Source organism: Leiobunum rupestre, chromosome 4 (assembly GCF_980474605.1).
Source record: "Leiobunum rupestre chromosome 4, qqLeiRupe1.1.hap1, whole genome shotgun sequence".
Classification (NCBI taxonomy): domain Eukaryota; kingdom Metazoa; phylum Arthropoda; class Arachnida; order Opiliones; family Sclerosomatidae; genus Leiobunum; species Leiobunum rupestre.
The window spans coordinates 48,308,058-48,326,411 of NC_143387.1; the positions used below are offsets into that span (position 1 = coordinate 48,308,058).

The 18,354-nt window shown below is 34.7% G+C and overlaps 1 protein-coding gene across 2 annotated transcripts in view; it reads right to left on the reverse strand.

Annotated features, from left to right (window-relative positions):
• The window catches only part of sona (sol narae metalloprotease), a 67,026-nt gene that overhangs the window by 20,080 nt on the left and 28,592 nt on the right, over window positions 1-18,354 (reverse strand). The window contains exons 1-2 of one of the 2 annotated variants that reach the window (XM_090172789.1): window positions 10,454-10,855; window positions 1,625-2,010 (exon numbers count right to left, since the gene is read on the reverse strand). In XM_090172789.1, coding sequence (XP_090028915.1) covers window positions 1,625-1,759 — 135 coding nt within the window. In that variant the 5' untranslated portion in view covers window positions 1,760-2,010; window positions 10,454-10,855. Of the gene's footprint in view, window positions 1-1,624; window positions 2,011-10,453; window positions 10,856-18,354 lie in introns of those variants that run through there. The other variant, XM_090172788.1, reaches the window with a different exon arrangement.

Below are 18,354 nucleotides of genomic sequence, written 5' to 3' on the forward strand. Positions count from 1 at the left end.
TAGTTCTATTATCCTAAAAATGATGTTGATTTGATATTTATCATTTCTATCTACTGTTTACCTCTTTATTTTTAACTAAATTCTTTAAATCGCATGTGTAAAAGAACATTAAAATGAAGTACCACTGGATTTATTCTGGGAATGGTTCATTAGCCTTTACCAAATATTGAGACTTTATTTCTTAATTTTCAACATTTTTTCTTAATTTTCAACATAATTTCTTAATTTTCAACATAATTTCTTAATTTTCAACATAATTTCTTAATTTTCAACATAATTTCTTAATTTTCAACATAATTTCTTAATTTTCAACATAATTTCTTAATTTTCAACAGAATTTTTAGTGACGTTTCAATATTTAAATCACTTAAACTGCAAAACGGTTATTAAAATGAAAGTACCACTTTATTTAAAGTTGGGAAAGTTTCACGAGCTCTTACCCAATCCTCGCGTACGCAAGCTATCTAGTTGACAACAACGTTTTACCCAGTTGAATAGTTTATGGCGAAAAGGAGGAAGTCTGCCCGTATGACACCCTTACACAAATTTTCTTCTTTTTCACCGCAATTCGGAGGGTTATAAACAAATTTCGGGTGTAGGAAAGGCCACCAGCGAATGTTAAAGAAGTTACAAGTCGCCCTGCTGGAGGAATCTTCCGTGACTTTTACTCGCACGACCATAAAGAAGTCACGCTGTGAGCGGGATACCTAATACCAAATGTGTTTCCGGGAAAAAAGTGGCGTATTTTCGAAGCGGGTACTTCCGATCGGAATATCTACGCAGTCACTTTCCCCCGTTTTCTGGTTTTTCTAAAGGACACGTTGCGGTTTCGACAGGAAAGTCGTCTTTTATCAGGACGAATCTAACATTCGAAATGTTCCCACATCTGGCGCCGAGCTTAGTTTATGACATTTTTTTTTATATTACCAATAGGAATTTTAAGTTAAAGCCACCTATCAGAGTAGTAGTAGTTAGAAGAAGTGCTGGTGGCAGTATAATAGATTTGGACCACGACAGATTTAAGCTTCGATTGATGCGGAATTTCATTTTGTTTTGACACGTTAATAAATTAATTGTGTGAATTTTTCAACGCAAGAACGTAATTCTATTATTCGGCCGATTTATTTTTGATTTGGGCGTAATTTGAAGATTAAAAGGTCCGGAGTTTGTTTAGTTAATCTATTTTATTGAATAAATGGAAACTTTTTGCTCTCTTTAATTCGCGATACGGGTTCGTTCACTACCGGTATACTGATATATTTCGTAATAACATTAGTGACAATACGTCAATAAGAGGAAACGAACAAATGATCCTTTATCTTCTCGCAAGGATGGTTTGAGTGTTTATTCATTCAATTCGAAACGTAAACAAGCGTTATTTTGATTTTTAAAAAGGTGTTTTAAGAAAAAATATACGGAAGTCTTTTAGTCACTTTCGCTTTTTAAGTCATTCAGTCAGTTAAGTATGAATTCCTAAAATGTAGGTTGCGGCTTTCCCAACCATAAACTGAGCATTTCGAAAAGGCATTAGCGACGTAGTGTACGCCAACAACGAAATCACACTTTTAGGGGGGGGGGGGTGGTATTAGGGGAAAAGAAGAAGAAGAAGAATGCGTAAACTTACGTTTTGTCGCCCTTGGCTGCTCGTGACGCACAGTGCGAGGGCCAGCCAGATCACGGTTGTCCTCATCCAACATGGCGGCGTTGAAGATGGCTTCATATCACTGTATCCGCGATTCCTTCTAGTCCGAAGGTTCATTTGGCAACAAAGTACGTCACTGGCCCGCTATTCGACGCAATCGACAAGCTGGAAATCGGCTTTTCTCTTTGTTCTGGCGATTACTTTACGCTCTAGAGCTAATTAACCGAGAGTAATCCTTAGTTGGTTTCGCCAGGTTGCCCTCGCCGACGATGTCACTTGGCACCGAAGCCTTGACGCGCTGGCTTCTCAAAATGTCCACGCTTGACGGGCCAAGTGGGTCGATGAGCTCTAGCGCTGGACGAGTCAACCTGAGGATGAGAGAAAGCGAAATTCGAATAAAATACGTCAATAACAAACATTCCAAATTCTGGAGAGACCAAATAGTCGATATCGAGCTAATTATTAGTTAATGAAAGGTTTCGTCAGTTGCGCTATTTTTAGTTTTTATTCTGGTATCGCTAACTAGCCAAGCGTTAATCGTTTCGCAACGCAACGTTTGACAGTCTCATTAAAAGGATTAATTCTAATAATAATTTGGAGCGTTATACCTGTGGCGCGAGTTACGTATTGGAGGTCACTTTAAATTGGCATCCCTTTTAAAAGATGTTTTTTCCCTCCCGAACTTATCAGTTTCACATTGCTACTGATTCATTTAAGATACCATTCCTATATTTGACTCTAGCACTTCATATTCAAATTTTGTTAGTGGTTAATTTGTATCTAGAAAACTATTTCCTTAAATAACGTTGAATATGCTTTTTCAAGAGTTGAAACGTTTATGCATAATTATTAGGAATAAATAATAAATAGTTTATATGATTATTTAAAGATCCAATATATCACGATAGCAACTAATATTATACATTATTATTATTATAAATTATATAAATATTATTATTAAAATATCATATAACAACATGTAAATTAAATATTATTATTAAAATATCATATAAAAACATGTAAATTAAATATTATTATTAAAATATCATATAAATACATGTAAATTAAATATTATTATTAAAATATCATATAAATACATGTAAATTAAATATTATTATTAAAATATCATAAACCATAAACATGTAACTATGTATAAATTAAATATTATTATTAAAATATCATATACATGTAACTATGTATACATTAAATATTATGGATAAAATATAATGAACATGTAACTATGTATAAATTAAATATTATGGATAAAATATAATGAACATGTAACTATGTATAAATTAAATATTATGATTAAAATATAGTTTTAGATATAGCTATTAAAATATAGTATTATATAGCTATTAAAATATGGTATTATATAGCTGTTAAAATAAAGTATTATTAGATATATCTAATAATATTATATTTTAAAATTTATAACTTATATAAAATATAATATTAGATATAACTATTAAAATATAATATTAGATATAACTATTAAAATATAATATTAGATATAACTATTAAAATATAATATTAGATATAACTATTAAAATATAATATTAGATATAACTATTAAAATATAATATTAGATATAACTATTAAAATATAATATTAGATATAACTATTAAAATATAATATTGGATATAACTATTAAAATATAATATTAGATATAACTATTAAATTATAATATTAGATATAACTATTAAAATATAATATTAGATATAACTATTAAAATATAATATTATTAGACATGACTTTTAAAATATCATATTATTAGACATGACTTTTAAAACATAATATTAGAAATGACTATTAAAATATAATATTATTAGACATGACTATTAAAATTTAATATTATTAGACATGACTATTAAATTATAATATCATTAGACATGACTTTTAAAATATAATATTATTAGACATGACTTTTAAAATATAATATTATTAGACATGACTTTTAAAATATAATATTATTAGACATGACTATTAAAATATAATATTATTAGAAATGACTATTAAAATATAATATTATTAGACATGACTATTAAAATATAATATTATTAGAAATGACTATTAAAATATAATATTATCAGACATTACTTTTAAAATATAATATTATTAGACATGACTTTTAAAACATAATATTAGAAATGACTATTAAAATATAATATTATTAGACATGACTATTAAAATATAATATTATTAGACATGACTATTAAAATATAATATTATTAGACATGACTATTAAAATATAATATCATTAGACATAACTATTAAAATATAATATTATTAGACATGACTATTAAAATATAATATGTTATATTATATTATATTAGACATGACTATTAAAATATAATATATTATAGTATATTATATTATATTATATTATATTATATTATATTATATTATATTATATTATATTATATTATATTATATTATATTATATTATATTATATTATATAAAAATCAAATATAATTTATTACTGCTATAAGCGAGATCTAATAAAATAATAAAATTTTCTACCTTCATTTTGCTCTATTATTATTACGAAGACCTATTGTTTGTAGATATCCCCGACGTATTTTACATTTTAATTTAAAATTCCGTTAAAGTACGGAGAGCTATATAATTGCTACGCATTTCCAATTAATTACCTTGATAACCATTATACCTTTTCTCGGTTTAATTTCGCTCAAAGGTGAGTTTTGGTTGAAAGGGGCGCGCCTGTAGAAAACAATGAACCTTTCGGTTTTCAGCTCGGGGCTAGGTAACCCCGGCAAGGCCGTTGCCAGAAAGTAGATCCCCGTACGCGTTTATATGTGAAAGTATTTTTGGATTCTCGACCGAGGAAGGTTTTTCGTATTATCTTCGATAAATATTAAAGCGGCTTTTTTATCGTAATAATAACGTTTTGAGGGCAACGCGGAAAGAAAAGCAATACCAACGGGGCGTTTTCAGTTTCGCCTTTCGTCCGCCAGGTTCGCCCCTGGCGCTGCCGCCCCCTCTGTTTGCACCCCCCGCCCAGGTTCCCTCCCTGACAAGTCCAGAAACCCGCTTCGCCGCGAAATCAACAACGTGCCGTTAACGTGGTTAGATCCCAGTTTTGACTAATATCAAAAAACGCCCAACACCGTCTCTTTATTAAACTACTTTCTCTTAAACGTGATTCGTTTGCTTGTGGAAAAAATGACAGCGCTGGACGAGGCTTATAAAGTCAGCGAAGTAATTTGACTTCAAACGTTGTCTTTCCTCGCGGTATTAAACAACCTTAGTCACTCGAAGCTTGCAATTCGTTATTACTTCGCGCTAGTTTGTTTTGTTTTTTTTTTTTCCATTTTTCTATAGTTCCGAGAAGGATATTGTTCATTGTTATCTTTCTTATTTCTAACAAAACCCGTATTGTTACAACTGGACGTGTATTTTTTTTAGTTTTTGTGGAGATTTCTGTGTTTTTTCCCTTATAGACAATACAAAAATGGCATTGCGGTGGCCAGATTGAAAGGTGAACTACAACAATGGACTGTCCGCGCGGTGGCCGCCGTACTGGCCGGATCTAGGTTCCGTTTTTCCCTCTCTTGATTGTAAGCGCCTGTTTTAAATTGGAAAGGGTGGCGAGGCGGAGTCTTCTCATTTAATTATCCACTTTCCTTTCGGAAGAAACTCGGAACATAAATTATCCGACCGAAATATGTACGTTTTTTACGATTTGAGCCGTTGCGTTGTCTTTGAAACGCGTCGGAATCTGCGCTCCTAACCTATATTGTGACAGTCAGTTTTGAGAAACGCGCGAGCCAGAACTGATCTAGATTGCCCCACCGACTAATTATTCCGCTACTGATTGATATTAATTTAAAGAAAAACTTGATTTGCATAAGGCGTTTTCTCGGTTTCAGGAATTTGCGCCGTCAGCGACACGTACTTTATATTGGCTCTTGCCAATATTGACAACTAATCTCTCTATCTCGCGTCGGGTCAAAACTATTAACATTTAATTATCTCGCACCCTTTTCGTGAAAATTCAAAAAATTTTAATAGTTAGTGATTGTTAGGGTACCTCATTTTCTTTGCAAATTGCTAACGAGCTCGGTTAAAATTAGCTTTTTCGGTGGAGCAAGACGCTCAATATTTCAGAAGGTCCTTTATACTTTTTAATAGGTAGTTTGTTAATAAAAGTCTAAAAATTTCCGGTATACTTTGTAAATTTGTTGGGTGTTTTGAGTTTTCGAAAACACGCTCGAAAAACACATGACACGTATACGCAAAAGTCGCCAACGGTTCCGTGTTTTTATTTTGGCCAACAACGTGTCTTCTAAGATTATATTTAATTTTATTTCGGGGATCCGGATGATATTTGTTCCAAGTTTTCAAACATAATATTTAAAATAAAATCAAGTAATGTTTAAACGCAATAGATAAGTTGATTCCGATTAGAAATTAATATCCTGGAGCTAGAATGTTTGTGGAATGAACGATTTATCCGTGATAAATCACCGACGTCGGTCGTTTCGGTGGAGCTAAAATACTTTTTAAACGCGCTTTTAATTTCTGCGTGCTGGAAAGAAGAGGAAATATTCAGGGAACAGTTTTAAGCGGAGCTTTTCGAATGACCAATTGCTCCTATATAGAGATAAATACTATTTTTAAAAGTTGTAGAACCTGAAAATTGTCTTGATTTTTTTACAGCTTCGCGAAACTCGTGATTTCTTACGCTATTTAGAATTTTTTTCACTTCTCGATCGTTGTTATAGAGTTATTTTTAAATGAAGTAGTTAGCGGGATGCGTTGTTGAAGAGTGGGAGATGATCGTCGAGTAGCGCGCTCTAATGATGCTTCTTTTTTAAATATTAAGCAGAAGGAAAAAAAGGTTTCCATCTATTAATATACGTGAATTTATTAACTCTAGGTTCAGCTTTCTGTTTCTCAAAGTGAATTGTTCGACTCGAAGCGGAAGCCCGCTAACCCTCGGGACGGGGCTTAATTCCAAGGAAGAATTATTCCAGAATCTAGGTCGCGTGGCGAGTTTTGGGTGCTATTCTGGTATCGCCTTCGAAGGGATTGTCTTCATTCGAGGATAGGGTGAGTGTTACTGCACCCACGCGCTAGTTTTTAGTCTCACCACTGAAACCACGAGTAACGTATTAACAATAAGTATGCCACTTCCTATGGTTTTTATGCTAATTTTCTGACCGAACCTTTTTCGACTCTGACAATCTTCGTCAAGCTCCGATTTGGACTTGCAATGAACTTGTTAGTAGTAGCTTATTGCGCCTTAGGCATATTTAGACCCTAGGGGGCTCTGTGCTGAGAGATAAACCTAGATTGCGTAATTTCTCTGAAAATCAGTTCGGTGATAATTTTTCCTAATAGGTATACTTATTCGAATGGTATACGTACATAATTATTGTTATTATGTTACTTATGCTGAAACCAATTGAACAATATTGACGGAAGGTCTTATTTAGAGAATGGTGCTCACCTGTAACTGGCGGGATAGTTTTAGGGCGTGATTTTAATTTAATCTTTTGGAAATTGGATTATTCTGTCTTCTAATGGCACGCTCTACCACCCTGCAAAACATTTTTATATATTCTAAATGTATTGGGTCTGGTTACTTATAATTCTTGGGTGAACTAACTCCCTGTATGCTGTTTCAATCCTCCCCCCAATTTATTTTTATTTTTTCTAAATGGCAAAACCCACACCTTCGACATCATTTATTAAAGGCAGACCACGAAGAATTTTATAACTCGCCCAATTGGGGATTTATGGGTATTAGTTTCGCGTACAGTGTAGTCCAATACGGCCGCCGCCGTATTGTACGTAACTTTTCAACTGTCGGGCTTAAATGGTCAATGATTCATCAATCGATAGTAAATTGCGTGCCTTTGATATCTGCTTATTAATTTCAGTGATCGGGGGCGATTTTTGTTATTTGCGCGTACTCTATAGAACTCTCCACCAATAGGGTTAGAACGTTTCTTAAATTAAGCTCCATTTCATTAAAAATTATAATTTTGGTTAGGCCTTGAACACTGACCCCATTTTAACCTCCGTTTTCAATTGCATATATTCATTTATTAATTTTAAATAAGGTTTTTAGCGCATTAATTGTACCCTGTATCTCCGAACATTAAGGATTATTTTTCCAGGTTTTCCAGTTATTATGGACAGTGTGTTTTAGAATGCGCCCATTTATGAATCGACAGGGAGATTTTGGTTGAGAAAACGTACGTTTATCATTAAAGGCCTAGGTTTTCTTCTGCCGGTCACCCTTTACATTTACTTTCCTTCCAAACAAATACCCTGGTGGTAGGCCAACAGCAGAACACGTTGGCCTACCACCAGGGCATTCTCAAACCGTTACGAATAGACGAGTTAATTATAATTAAATTTCAAATCCTTTATGTCCTAAATAAAGACGTTATACAGGGTGGTTATAAAATTAAAATTTAATGTGTAAGATATACTTTGCCATAACACGAGGGTTGCGTGAACTCAAATGTCCGTGACATCTTGTTTCTTTCTCGGGCAATTGCTAATTCTTGCTAACGGTTATTTAATTTTAGTTTGAGGAAAATAATTTAAACCGTTGCAGTTACCATTATTTTCCAGTTACTCAAATTCGTATAAATCCGTTAAGCTCGGAATTAATTATTTTATTCCCTTTTAATATACTCGTACAGAATAGTTGAAACGATGATAATTATATAATTGTATTTTCTTGCGCAAGATTCATTCGTTCTTAGTACGTAAAGCGCTGTCATATCTGATCAAACATTTTGCCTGTTTCTAAAATGAGCCTCAAAACGCGCGCTTTCTGAACATTTCGTCGACGAAAGTAGCGTCATGCGTATCCGCGTATCCTGCTTTTTTGTAAGGATATTGAAAGTGAAATTATCGCGCATTTTATTGAACTCGAATATTATCGTAACGGTTTATGATCGCGGGTCATTCGACGAAACGAGAAAAGTTTTTGTGAATATAAATTACCGCGAGAAATTATCTAAAATTATCTCTTCACACGAAACAGCCTTTTAATAATCCTTACGTTGTTTGCAAAATCAGACTATATAGCGATAGATAAGTAAACGGCCAATTTAGCGCCAATCGCGAGTACTTGTATGAAACTGGCTTATGATTGTTTACGCTTAACGTCGTAGCATGATTAATAAGGCATTCTTGTAAAGATTAAGTTAAGCTTCTCGGTCAGTCAAACGCTTATTAACGACAAAATTATCGCCCTAAACATTTCTCATTTGATAATAGATTTTGTAAATCGACCTTGTTAATCGCAAAATATTGGTCAGCTATTCTCGGTCCAATCGCCCTTTGTCGTCTAGAACAGTATGATCTGACTATAATCCGCGCTAAAATACTTTCGCGTCAATCAAGTTTGTGTTTGGCTTTTAGAAAGAGAGCTCTCGGTCGAAATTATGGCGAACATAATCGTTGTTTCACAACGAAACCCAGTAGCCTACATAATAATTTATAGTCCTTAATTACAAAACAACGCTACGTAGTTCGAGGCTAAGAAGAACGCGTGTCGAGCAGAAAAGGGGGAGGACGAATTTAGTTTTTGGCTCGAAAGGGGGAATATATCAAATCAAAAGAGAAAGGACTTTTTTTTGCATCTCGGGTTGCATCTCTCATTTTGGCAAGGAGAAGATGGCGATTTATTCAGTGGCAGGGGGGAACAGATAGCGCTGCGGAGGGGGGGGGGGGAGACGCGTCCATAATTCCTGGTTTAACGACAACCAAAAGGAACTCGAATGACTTAAAAAGAAAAATAAGTTTTTCGATGTGGATGAAAAGGTCTTTGTCCCTTGGCTGGCGTCTCCGAGCGCTCGTCTGCCAGAATATATTGAAACTTTTTGCGTTTATTTGTGACTGGATAATGAGTAAATAAGTTATTTATTAGATGGGAGGTTTGCCCGTGGCGGACAAAATGAAATTATGTCGATTAAAATAGAGCCTGCTTATTTTAATTCGCTCTATATTCGGCCCACCATTACTGGCTGCCTAATGAAAAAGAATGATTTTCCTGACCGAAAACAAAACAATTTCTATTTTAATTTTATATTTCAGACTTTTTTTTTAATTAATAACTAATAATTTGTTCATTACGATTGTTCCCTTAATAGTATTAAAATGATATTTCATCCAAAATAAGAAATAAATAAATAACAAAATAAACTCATAGTTTGTTTGTTATTTCATTGCATCTTAATATAGAATTATTTCAATTATGAAGATTTTGAAATGTGTTACGTCACAGTCATACCTTTAATTTGTTATCATAATTGTCAAATGGCATTATTTATAATAAATATATTATATATATAAATATATATATATATATACATTTATATTACATACATTTTCGGTGAAGCCGCATTTTAAATAAATATAAATTAAAATTTTCAGACATTTGTGATTATTTTAAAATTAGCGTATCTTTCCAAAACCACGTAATAATAAATAAGTATAACTATTTTCCGTTTTAATGAATTAAAAAATAATATATATTAGAACGTAATTGCTGTATAGCGTGCAAATATAGCCTGATTTAATTTCCGTTGTCATTGAGATCAACTTTACACTTTAAGGGCTTATCATTGAATTTGTTTTTTTTAATTTTTTAAACGATCCATGGAGTAATTATAAGAATAAAATTTAAACGGACGAAACACATGGCTTATCATTGAACATTTACTGAACAAAAGCGCGCTTCTAGCGTGTGCCATTCGACGGTCAGCGCGACAACGGAAGAAGGCGGGTGATCCGCGGGCCAAGTGGACGGAAACGTTTACCTGAAACGATGGTAAATCCGAGATCGGCGTGTCAATATACGTCCATGTTGTCGAGAGTGGAATCCATGTCCGTCGCTGCACTGTGGACTAAATGAAACGTAACACGCCGCCACACTAGGGTCACTGTCCGTGCGTACCTGGCCCGGGGCATTCAGCTAAACCTGTCCGGTGTGTCGGTGGCGCGCGAGATCCCCGCTGGTTAATCGCCGCTAACCAGAGCCCCCGAAATTCGACGTCCGATACCGACAACTTTACTTTCTCAACTTTCTCGTCTAGAATCGAAACGCGGGATTATTCCTCAAAAAGCGTTTTTTCCAATTTTTTGGTTCCCGTTTCGGTCAAGTGTTGCGCGCCGCCTAACGGCTTACTCGCGACTAGTTTCGAATCGAAAGTTACGGCACCCGCCATCGCCACGAGAAAACACTTTTTTTCTTCACTCGTTACTTTTATTCCTCGTATCAAAGATTCGAATGTGGAAAAAAAAAGCGCGCGCGGGCGGGGGAAAGGGGGAAGCGGCGTTGGAGGTTGGAAAGCTGACTTTTTAGTATCTCGACCTGGTTAGACGAGAAACTGGCTGGCTAGACCTGGCGTTGCTTTTTGGCTCTGGGCAACTAGGGCAACGGAGATAGCTACGAAATTTTCCTTTCTTTTACACGTAACGTATAATATTAACTCCCTCAACGCGTTTGGAACGCTCTTTCTCGTAGAGTGTACGTTTTGAAATGGAAAGTATACCAAGCGATATATCTAACTTACGGAGAGCTTGTTCGTTTAATTCTTCTGGTAGTAGACCATTTTCCCTCCAGCTGAGATTTTTCTCATTTATTGCGGCTCACGTTTTGAGCCCAGAGAGCGTGTTTCTCGCGTTCCGAGAAATGACTTCGCGTGTTGCACCTATTCCAGAGACTGGTTTGATTTCTCACACGGTATTTTTATTTTCTGGTGTTATGAAACTAAGAAATGCTCTTCAGTCAGCCAGTTCAAAATTTCGCTTTTAAGAAAATAAGAAATGCTATTGAGTCAGCAAGTTCACTATTTCACTTTCTACTGTTAGGGATCTAAGTAATACTTTTGAGCCACTAAGTTCGAAAACTTTTATTTTCTATTTGAAAATTATGAAACTAAGAAACGCTCTTGAGCGAGCCAGTTCAATATTTCGTTCTCTAATTTTAATGAACTACGAAACGCTCTTGAGCGAGCAAGTTCAATATTTCGTTATCTAACTTGAAGGAACTAAAAACGCTTTTGAGCCAGTTCAATATTTTGGTCTCTAATTTTAAGGAACTAAGAAACGCTCTTGAGCCAGTTCAATATTACGTTATCTAATTTCAAGGAACTAATAAACGCTCTTGAGCCAGTTCAATATTTCGTTCTCTGATTTTAAGGGAGTAAGAAACGTTCTTGAGTCAGTTCAATATTTCGTTCTCTAATTTTAAGGAACTAAGAAACGCTCTTGAGCCAGTTCAATATTTCGTTCTCTGATTTTAAGGGACTAAGAAACGCTCTTGAGCCAGTTCAATATTTTGTTCTCTAATTTTAAGGAACTAAAAAACGCTCTTGAACCAGTTATTTTGTTCTCTAATTTTGAGGGATCAAGAAACGCTCTTGAGTCAGTTCATTATTTTGTTCTCTAATTTAAAGGTCCTAAGAAACGCTCTTGGGCCAGTTCAATATTTAGTTCTCTAATTTTAAGGAACTAAGAAACTCTCTTGAGCCAGTTCATTATTTGGTTCTCTAATTTAAAGGGACTAAGAAACGCTCTTGGGCCAGTTCAATATTTCGTTCTCTAATTTTAAGGAACTAAGAAACGCTCTTGAGCCACAAAGTTAGAAATTTACTTATTTACTTTTAAGAAACTAAGAATCGCTCTTGAGCAAGTTTCAAATTTTGTTTTCTACTTTTATGAAACTAAATAACGCTCTTGATCAAGCAAGCTTAAATCAGGTATCAATACGAAATATTTCTCGAAGGTTAATCAGCAGTTCAAAGTATTAAATGGATTCACCGATAACGCAACAATTTTCGGACTGGAAATTATCAACAATATCTTAAAAATATAATATTGTATGATTTTGAAATTGGCGGTCGTCGTAATTATGCAAATCTCTTTTTACCTCGCCGAAAGTTTTTGTCCTCAAAAATGAAAAACCTCCCAACTCGTAGAGTAATTAGTTGGAATAAAATACTTGCGCCAGCTTAATCAGTATAATTATCATTGAATTATATTTATTAGTTAATGAAGGCTTCGAACAATCTTTTAATTATCTTAATTGGGGTTTACTTCCTGCTGCGACTTTGACAGAAGGGAAACCCCGGATGTAACTCGAAATTTAATTGAATTTATCCAGGTAAGAAACATTATTCGCAAATAGCTTTTGACAGTTCTCGATGGATTTTAGTTTAATTTTCAAAGTGGTTCTCATAATGAAAATCGCACCTAGCGTTGTAGAAAACATTTCGTGTCTGCCACTTACTTGAAGGCTTTGAAAATACCACTGTCTGTCTTACATTTTTCTACATTACATTTCTTTCATCTTACAATTCTCGTTCAAACAATTGATTGGCGTAAAAGGGGTGCTTTCTACTGCAATAACTTCGGGCAAAAACTTAAATATTAAGTTAAGCCCGCGCTCTTAAACGCGTAGAGATAACGTTTAGATTAAACAGTATGTACGCGATAAAGCACACTTCAAGACGTTCCAGTGGGCAGTTTCTAGCTCCCGGGATTAACCCCGTATATTCGCGTTAAAAAATAAAAAAAATGTATTACGAAACCTTTTTTTTATTTTTCTCAGTACACTAAGCATTAATTTATTCAAACTCTAAGACCGAAAATTGTAATCACACTTGGATGAGCATTGCCCCTTCTGGTAATAATATTAATGTTTACTCGGTTTAATTTTTGTCATCTCAAGCTTCGTTGTGTTTTTAAAACACCAATTTGAAATTTTAATATATTTTTTACTCTCCGGGGCTAGTGGTACCGAGTGCAGTCCCATCCGCAGTGCCTTAGTTAAAAAATTTTTTTCAAAGCACAAGTCCGTGAAGTTTTGGCCCGTCTGACCACGTTTGCGGCTCGACGTACATTGTTAATTCCTTGACGTGGAAGTTCCTTCAGGAAGTATTTCGCTTTTTGTACCACTCCCCGAAAAACCGTCATTCACGCTGGTGAAAACCATCACAAAATAATGGAATTATAAGTATCTTTCATTCGACGTCATCATTTCTACGACGGAAGGCTAGTCTCACCCCCCTTTTCCCCCTTCACACTCCGCTCTTAGCCATGGCTGCCATCTTGAATTAATTTATTGTAAAACTTTATTATAGGCCTGCCGGATTACCTTTAAAAAACCGTTTTCTGTAGCGTGACCGAATTTGGTTCAATTTCAATGTATTTAATTACGATCGACAATTAATTTCGGGTTACGTTTCGCCCCCCCCCCCCCTGAAAAAAACATATATCTTTTTTTCCTATCGAAGGTAACAGTCCCAATGTTGAACGTATAAATTTTTTTTTATATTTTTCCGCTAATTTGCCGAGTATCGAACGAGTTCGAATCGGTGGTTTAAAAAGCTAAAAACAGTGGCGTGAAATTAACACGAAAGTTTTTCGCATGAATAATTCTGACGTCTAAAATAAGAATTTCTGAAAGTTAATAGCTTTTAAATTTCCAAGAGGTGTTCGATAAAATATACAAAAACTGGCCAAACGTTTTTCCCTCGCGTTTAATTATAATTTTATCGTAAATTTATTTATAAAAGCGTTTTATCGAATTAATTATCCGTTGAATTATTAGTAGTATTTGAGCGGACTGGATTCTTAACAAACGTATCGCGACCTATTGGCATTTAACTCTGACCTATTTTGTTGAAACGGAAAAAGCAATATATTTAGTAGGTTCTTACTCAAATCCTCGAATCTCGTTTTACAGTGAATAGGATATATAAAGTAAAAATTTATCTGGAAAATTATTTCAACATTTTTATACGAACTGGATTTTTTCTCTTTGGGATTGGAAAAACTAGCTACAGGCGTGGTTCTCTTATATATTTCGCTCCATATAAATGTTTTTCTCTGATGGCTGAGAAATGTAGCTTGCCCCAGAATTAACCTTTTTGCGAAGTCGCTTTTGTTACAACTGATTATAAAAAGGGAGAGACCGGTTTTGATCGGTCGCGGTGGCGCGTACACCGCGTTACTTTTCAATTGTCTTTCGTAATTAAGCGCTTTTTTGGCTCGCTTTCGGTATGATTTTGTTTCGGCTAATTACGCGGAGACCTCCGACAGATGTCAGATTGTTGCGTAGAGGTTTCGCGTCGAAATTACGGCTTTCGCAACTGTCGGAAATTATATAGAACTAATTTTTCAAAATTATACCAATCTCGTTAAATGTTTGTGAAATTGTCTAGAACCATCTAACGTAATGGCGGCCATTACCTATTTCGCTTTCACTCGGTGTTCAAATGTTTTAATTGCTTCGAATCTTACGACAACTCCAGACTTACTGAGCGGAACGCGTATTATATATTCAAGCCTGTCTAATTTATACCATGGAAATACAACTATGAAATCGGCGTTTTAATCGTGATTGATAGTAATAATTATAGCAATATGATTTCATGATTCTGTTTGTTTTGCCGTAAAGCATCAAATATTTATTTATAAATTTAGTATTACAGTTTAAAAATATTAATTTTAGCGTAATCCCGAAAATATTTGAAATTTTCCTCAAAACCATCAGACGGATTCGGTATTTTATTAATTGCAGGTGTGTTTTTGACTATATGTTTTTCATAATTTAAGTATTTGAATCCAAAAATAATTATTTCAATATAATCACTCAAATATTTTAGGGATTCTGTAAAAAAAATATCATTACATAAATAAACATTAATTTCGGAATAAAAACAAAAATATTCAAAATTTCCTTTAAAACAAATATTCGTCTTTAACTAATCTCAAGGGTACTATAGGTTTGTTTTTATTAATAATGAGATTTTAATTTTGACGGGTGCAAAAACCGAGGAATCGGATGTTTAAATCCGGAATTGCTTGAAATTATTGTACCTGAATTGGGGGTATTTTTTATAATTCAACTGACTATAGTGGAAATACGCGAACGTGATTAAGGTTGGAGGCTTCCCCCGGGCCGGCTATTTATGGTGTTCTTTTCTCTTGACAGTTGGCCCAGTTTCCGGCAGGGTCCGCCTCTTCATTATCCTGGCGCACTTTTGAAAAACACCGCGAGCGCAACCCTTTTAGGAGGATAAATATTCTAATGAAACCGCTAAATGGGGAGGGATTCGAAGAAGTGGGGCCGAAAGAAATTAAGCTATTCAGAGCCTCTATTGTTTCCGCTTAATTTGAAACCGTGAATTATTCGCTATATCGAGTTTTCAATTCATTATACCCGTGAATTATATCTGACGAATTAAGGAATAAATTTAAAACAAAATAAGTCAGGAAATGTTGGCAAATGTATCTCGCAATTGGCTGTTATTTTGTTCCTTATTTTTATATTTAGATCCACCGCCTTTTTTTTAAATATTATGATGATTTTTTAATGGAGGAAAGTAAGTTCACTTTTACTTTTAGACCGCAATGAGCGCCTCGCATTGTTCCGCACCGGGTACAGTCCACACTCATTTAGGCAGACTGATTCGTATCATGGAAAAATGTATTCTTAGAATTGCGGGGGCCCTATAGGTAATGTCTCTAATTTCAGACGTTTGATTTACTCGCAACATCGCCATCTCTGTATCAAACTTGACACTTGAAATTAGAATTTTAGTGTAACGGGTCTCATTGATGCGTTTCTTGCACCGTAACGCGTAAAAATTTGAATTCAGTTAAATATTGAACATCTTTCCTTATATTTTGTTAAAAGACAGTGATGTCATCTAGAGGTTTCAATGGAAACTTGAGATTGATTTGGCAGCACTGCCATGTTATTGAGCCTAAACATTCAGGGCCGGACTTAGAGATCCTGGGCTCATAGGCAGATAAGGAATCTGGGCCCAATTTTCACGCGCTGCATTTACTCTTATTCCTGGAACTAGGCTTGCCTGAATTTCCCTGATTCAGCGTAGAAGTCTGAGCTCTACGGTTATATTACTAAATAAAAGCTCTTAACAATCGTCGACTAAATACGCGATAATTATGCAACATTGCGATTTAAGGCTGCGTCCGTAAACTGCCAGGCAGACATTTTGGTAATTTTAAAACAAAATCTTCTACACAGGAATTTCTCCAATATAAATTACGATTGACATTATAGATTTATGCCTTCGAATACAGTAATTACGGTCACTGGTGGGCCCCTTCCAAGTATGGACCCTTAGGCCACGGCCTATAGATTGGCCTAGGCTTAAATACGGCACTGTAAACATTACATTTCAACGAAAGACGTTATGAACGGCTTTAGTCAGTGCTAATAAAAGTTCTGACCCTAGCAGGGAAAGTTTCCATCAATACCCACTCGTGGCGCGACAGTCTGGAACGTAGTAAAAAAATCTAAATGCCCATCCCGCTGTTAGGTTTATACGCTTCCTTGGGTATTAGCCTAGCTGATTACTATTAAAAACAGGATTTTCTACTACATTCTAGACTGTCGCACCACGAGTGAGTATTGGCGGAAGCTTGACTATCCCGGCTGGTGTGATACTGCAAAGCAATGATGTTGGAGAGCGGGTATCTCAACTGCTGCAGCATGCCAAACACGGATTTAAAAGACAATATTTTATCCCGTAGCCTAAACAATTTGGCTTATTATTTTTACTTACCTCAGATCGTATCGGAAAATAAATTGGCTTTCGCTTTAGATCTCTCGACCGTTATCCACAGTTTATTGACCAACGTTGGTAGACTTGTTTCCAGCGTATATTTGGCAGATCAGTGACTTTGGGATTGGGGGATAATGCCCTTGAAGAAGCGCCTTTATCTCTCTGCAAATTACGAGATTTTCGAACAAATATTTGTGAAAGCGAGGATCTAGGCGGGTACGCGGATGTACTGTGGCGAAACATCCTAGCCATTTCCATAATGTGACGTAACAGAAGGTTATTAAACTACGTTCGGCAATCCATTAGGACTTTTTTATACACGCTGTCAAAGATCTTTTGATGGCCCACCAGGAAAGTATCAGTGAAACGCTCTTTTTACCCATTTTACCATTCAACAAAGTTTTTCTACTCTCTCTCTCTCTCTTTCTTATTGTTCAAAAGAAAATATCTTTGTGTACGCGTCAATGATTTCGGGGAAATTTAACTGTTTAGCTACAAAAATCGCGCCTCTAATTGAAATTACGATATTCAATCTCGTCAATCTATTTTCGGACCAAACACTCCATTTTTCTAATTATAGATTCGAAAAACGCGTATGGGCTCCTTTATTTTCGCAAAGATATTTTCAGGGTGTTGTTTTATAAGCGCATTTTACTCGTTGAGTAAATTACCGAATGGTATTGTTTAACAGGTGACTCGCGCTCTTACGTAAAGTAGGTAAAATAAAAATTTAAAAGAAAACTATAATTTTTATAGTTCCTAGCCATTTACTTTTTCTTAATAAAAATTAAAATATATACAATGTAGGCCTATAGCGTTATTCTTTGAAATCAGTGGAATTACTGAAACGAAACGGCCTAGTTTTCACTAAACCGTTACTTTTCTTTTTAAATTTATTTTGAAAAAGTAGGTGTTAAGTATCGCCATCTAGTGGCAAACGAGGGAACCTCTACGAAATTTTATTTAATAACATATTTAAAAAAATTAATGTAACTAAAAGTTTACATGACTGTTATATTTTTTGGTTTAAAATTTTTAATTGGTATTGAAAAGATTAGAGCCCCATTTCCTTTCTTTATCAAAGTAGATGGCGCCAGTAGAGTTACTTTTATAAACAT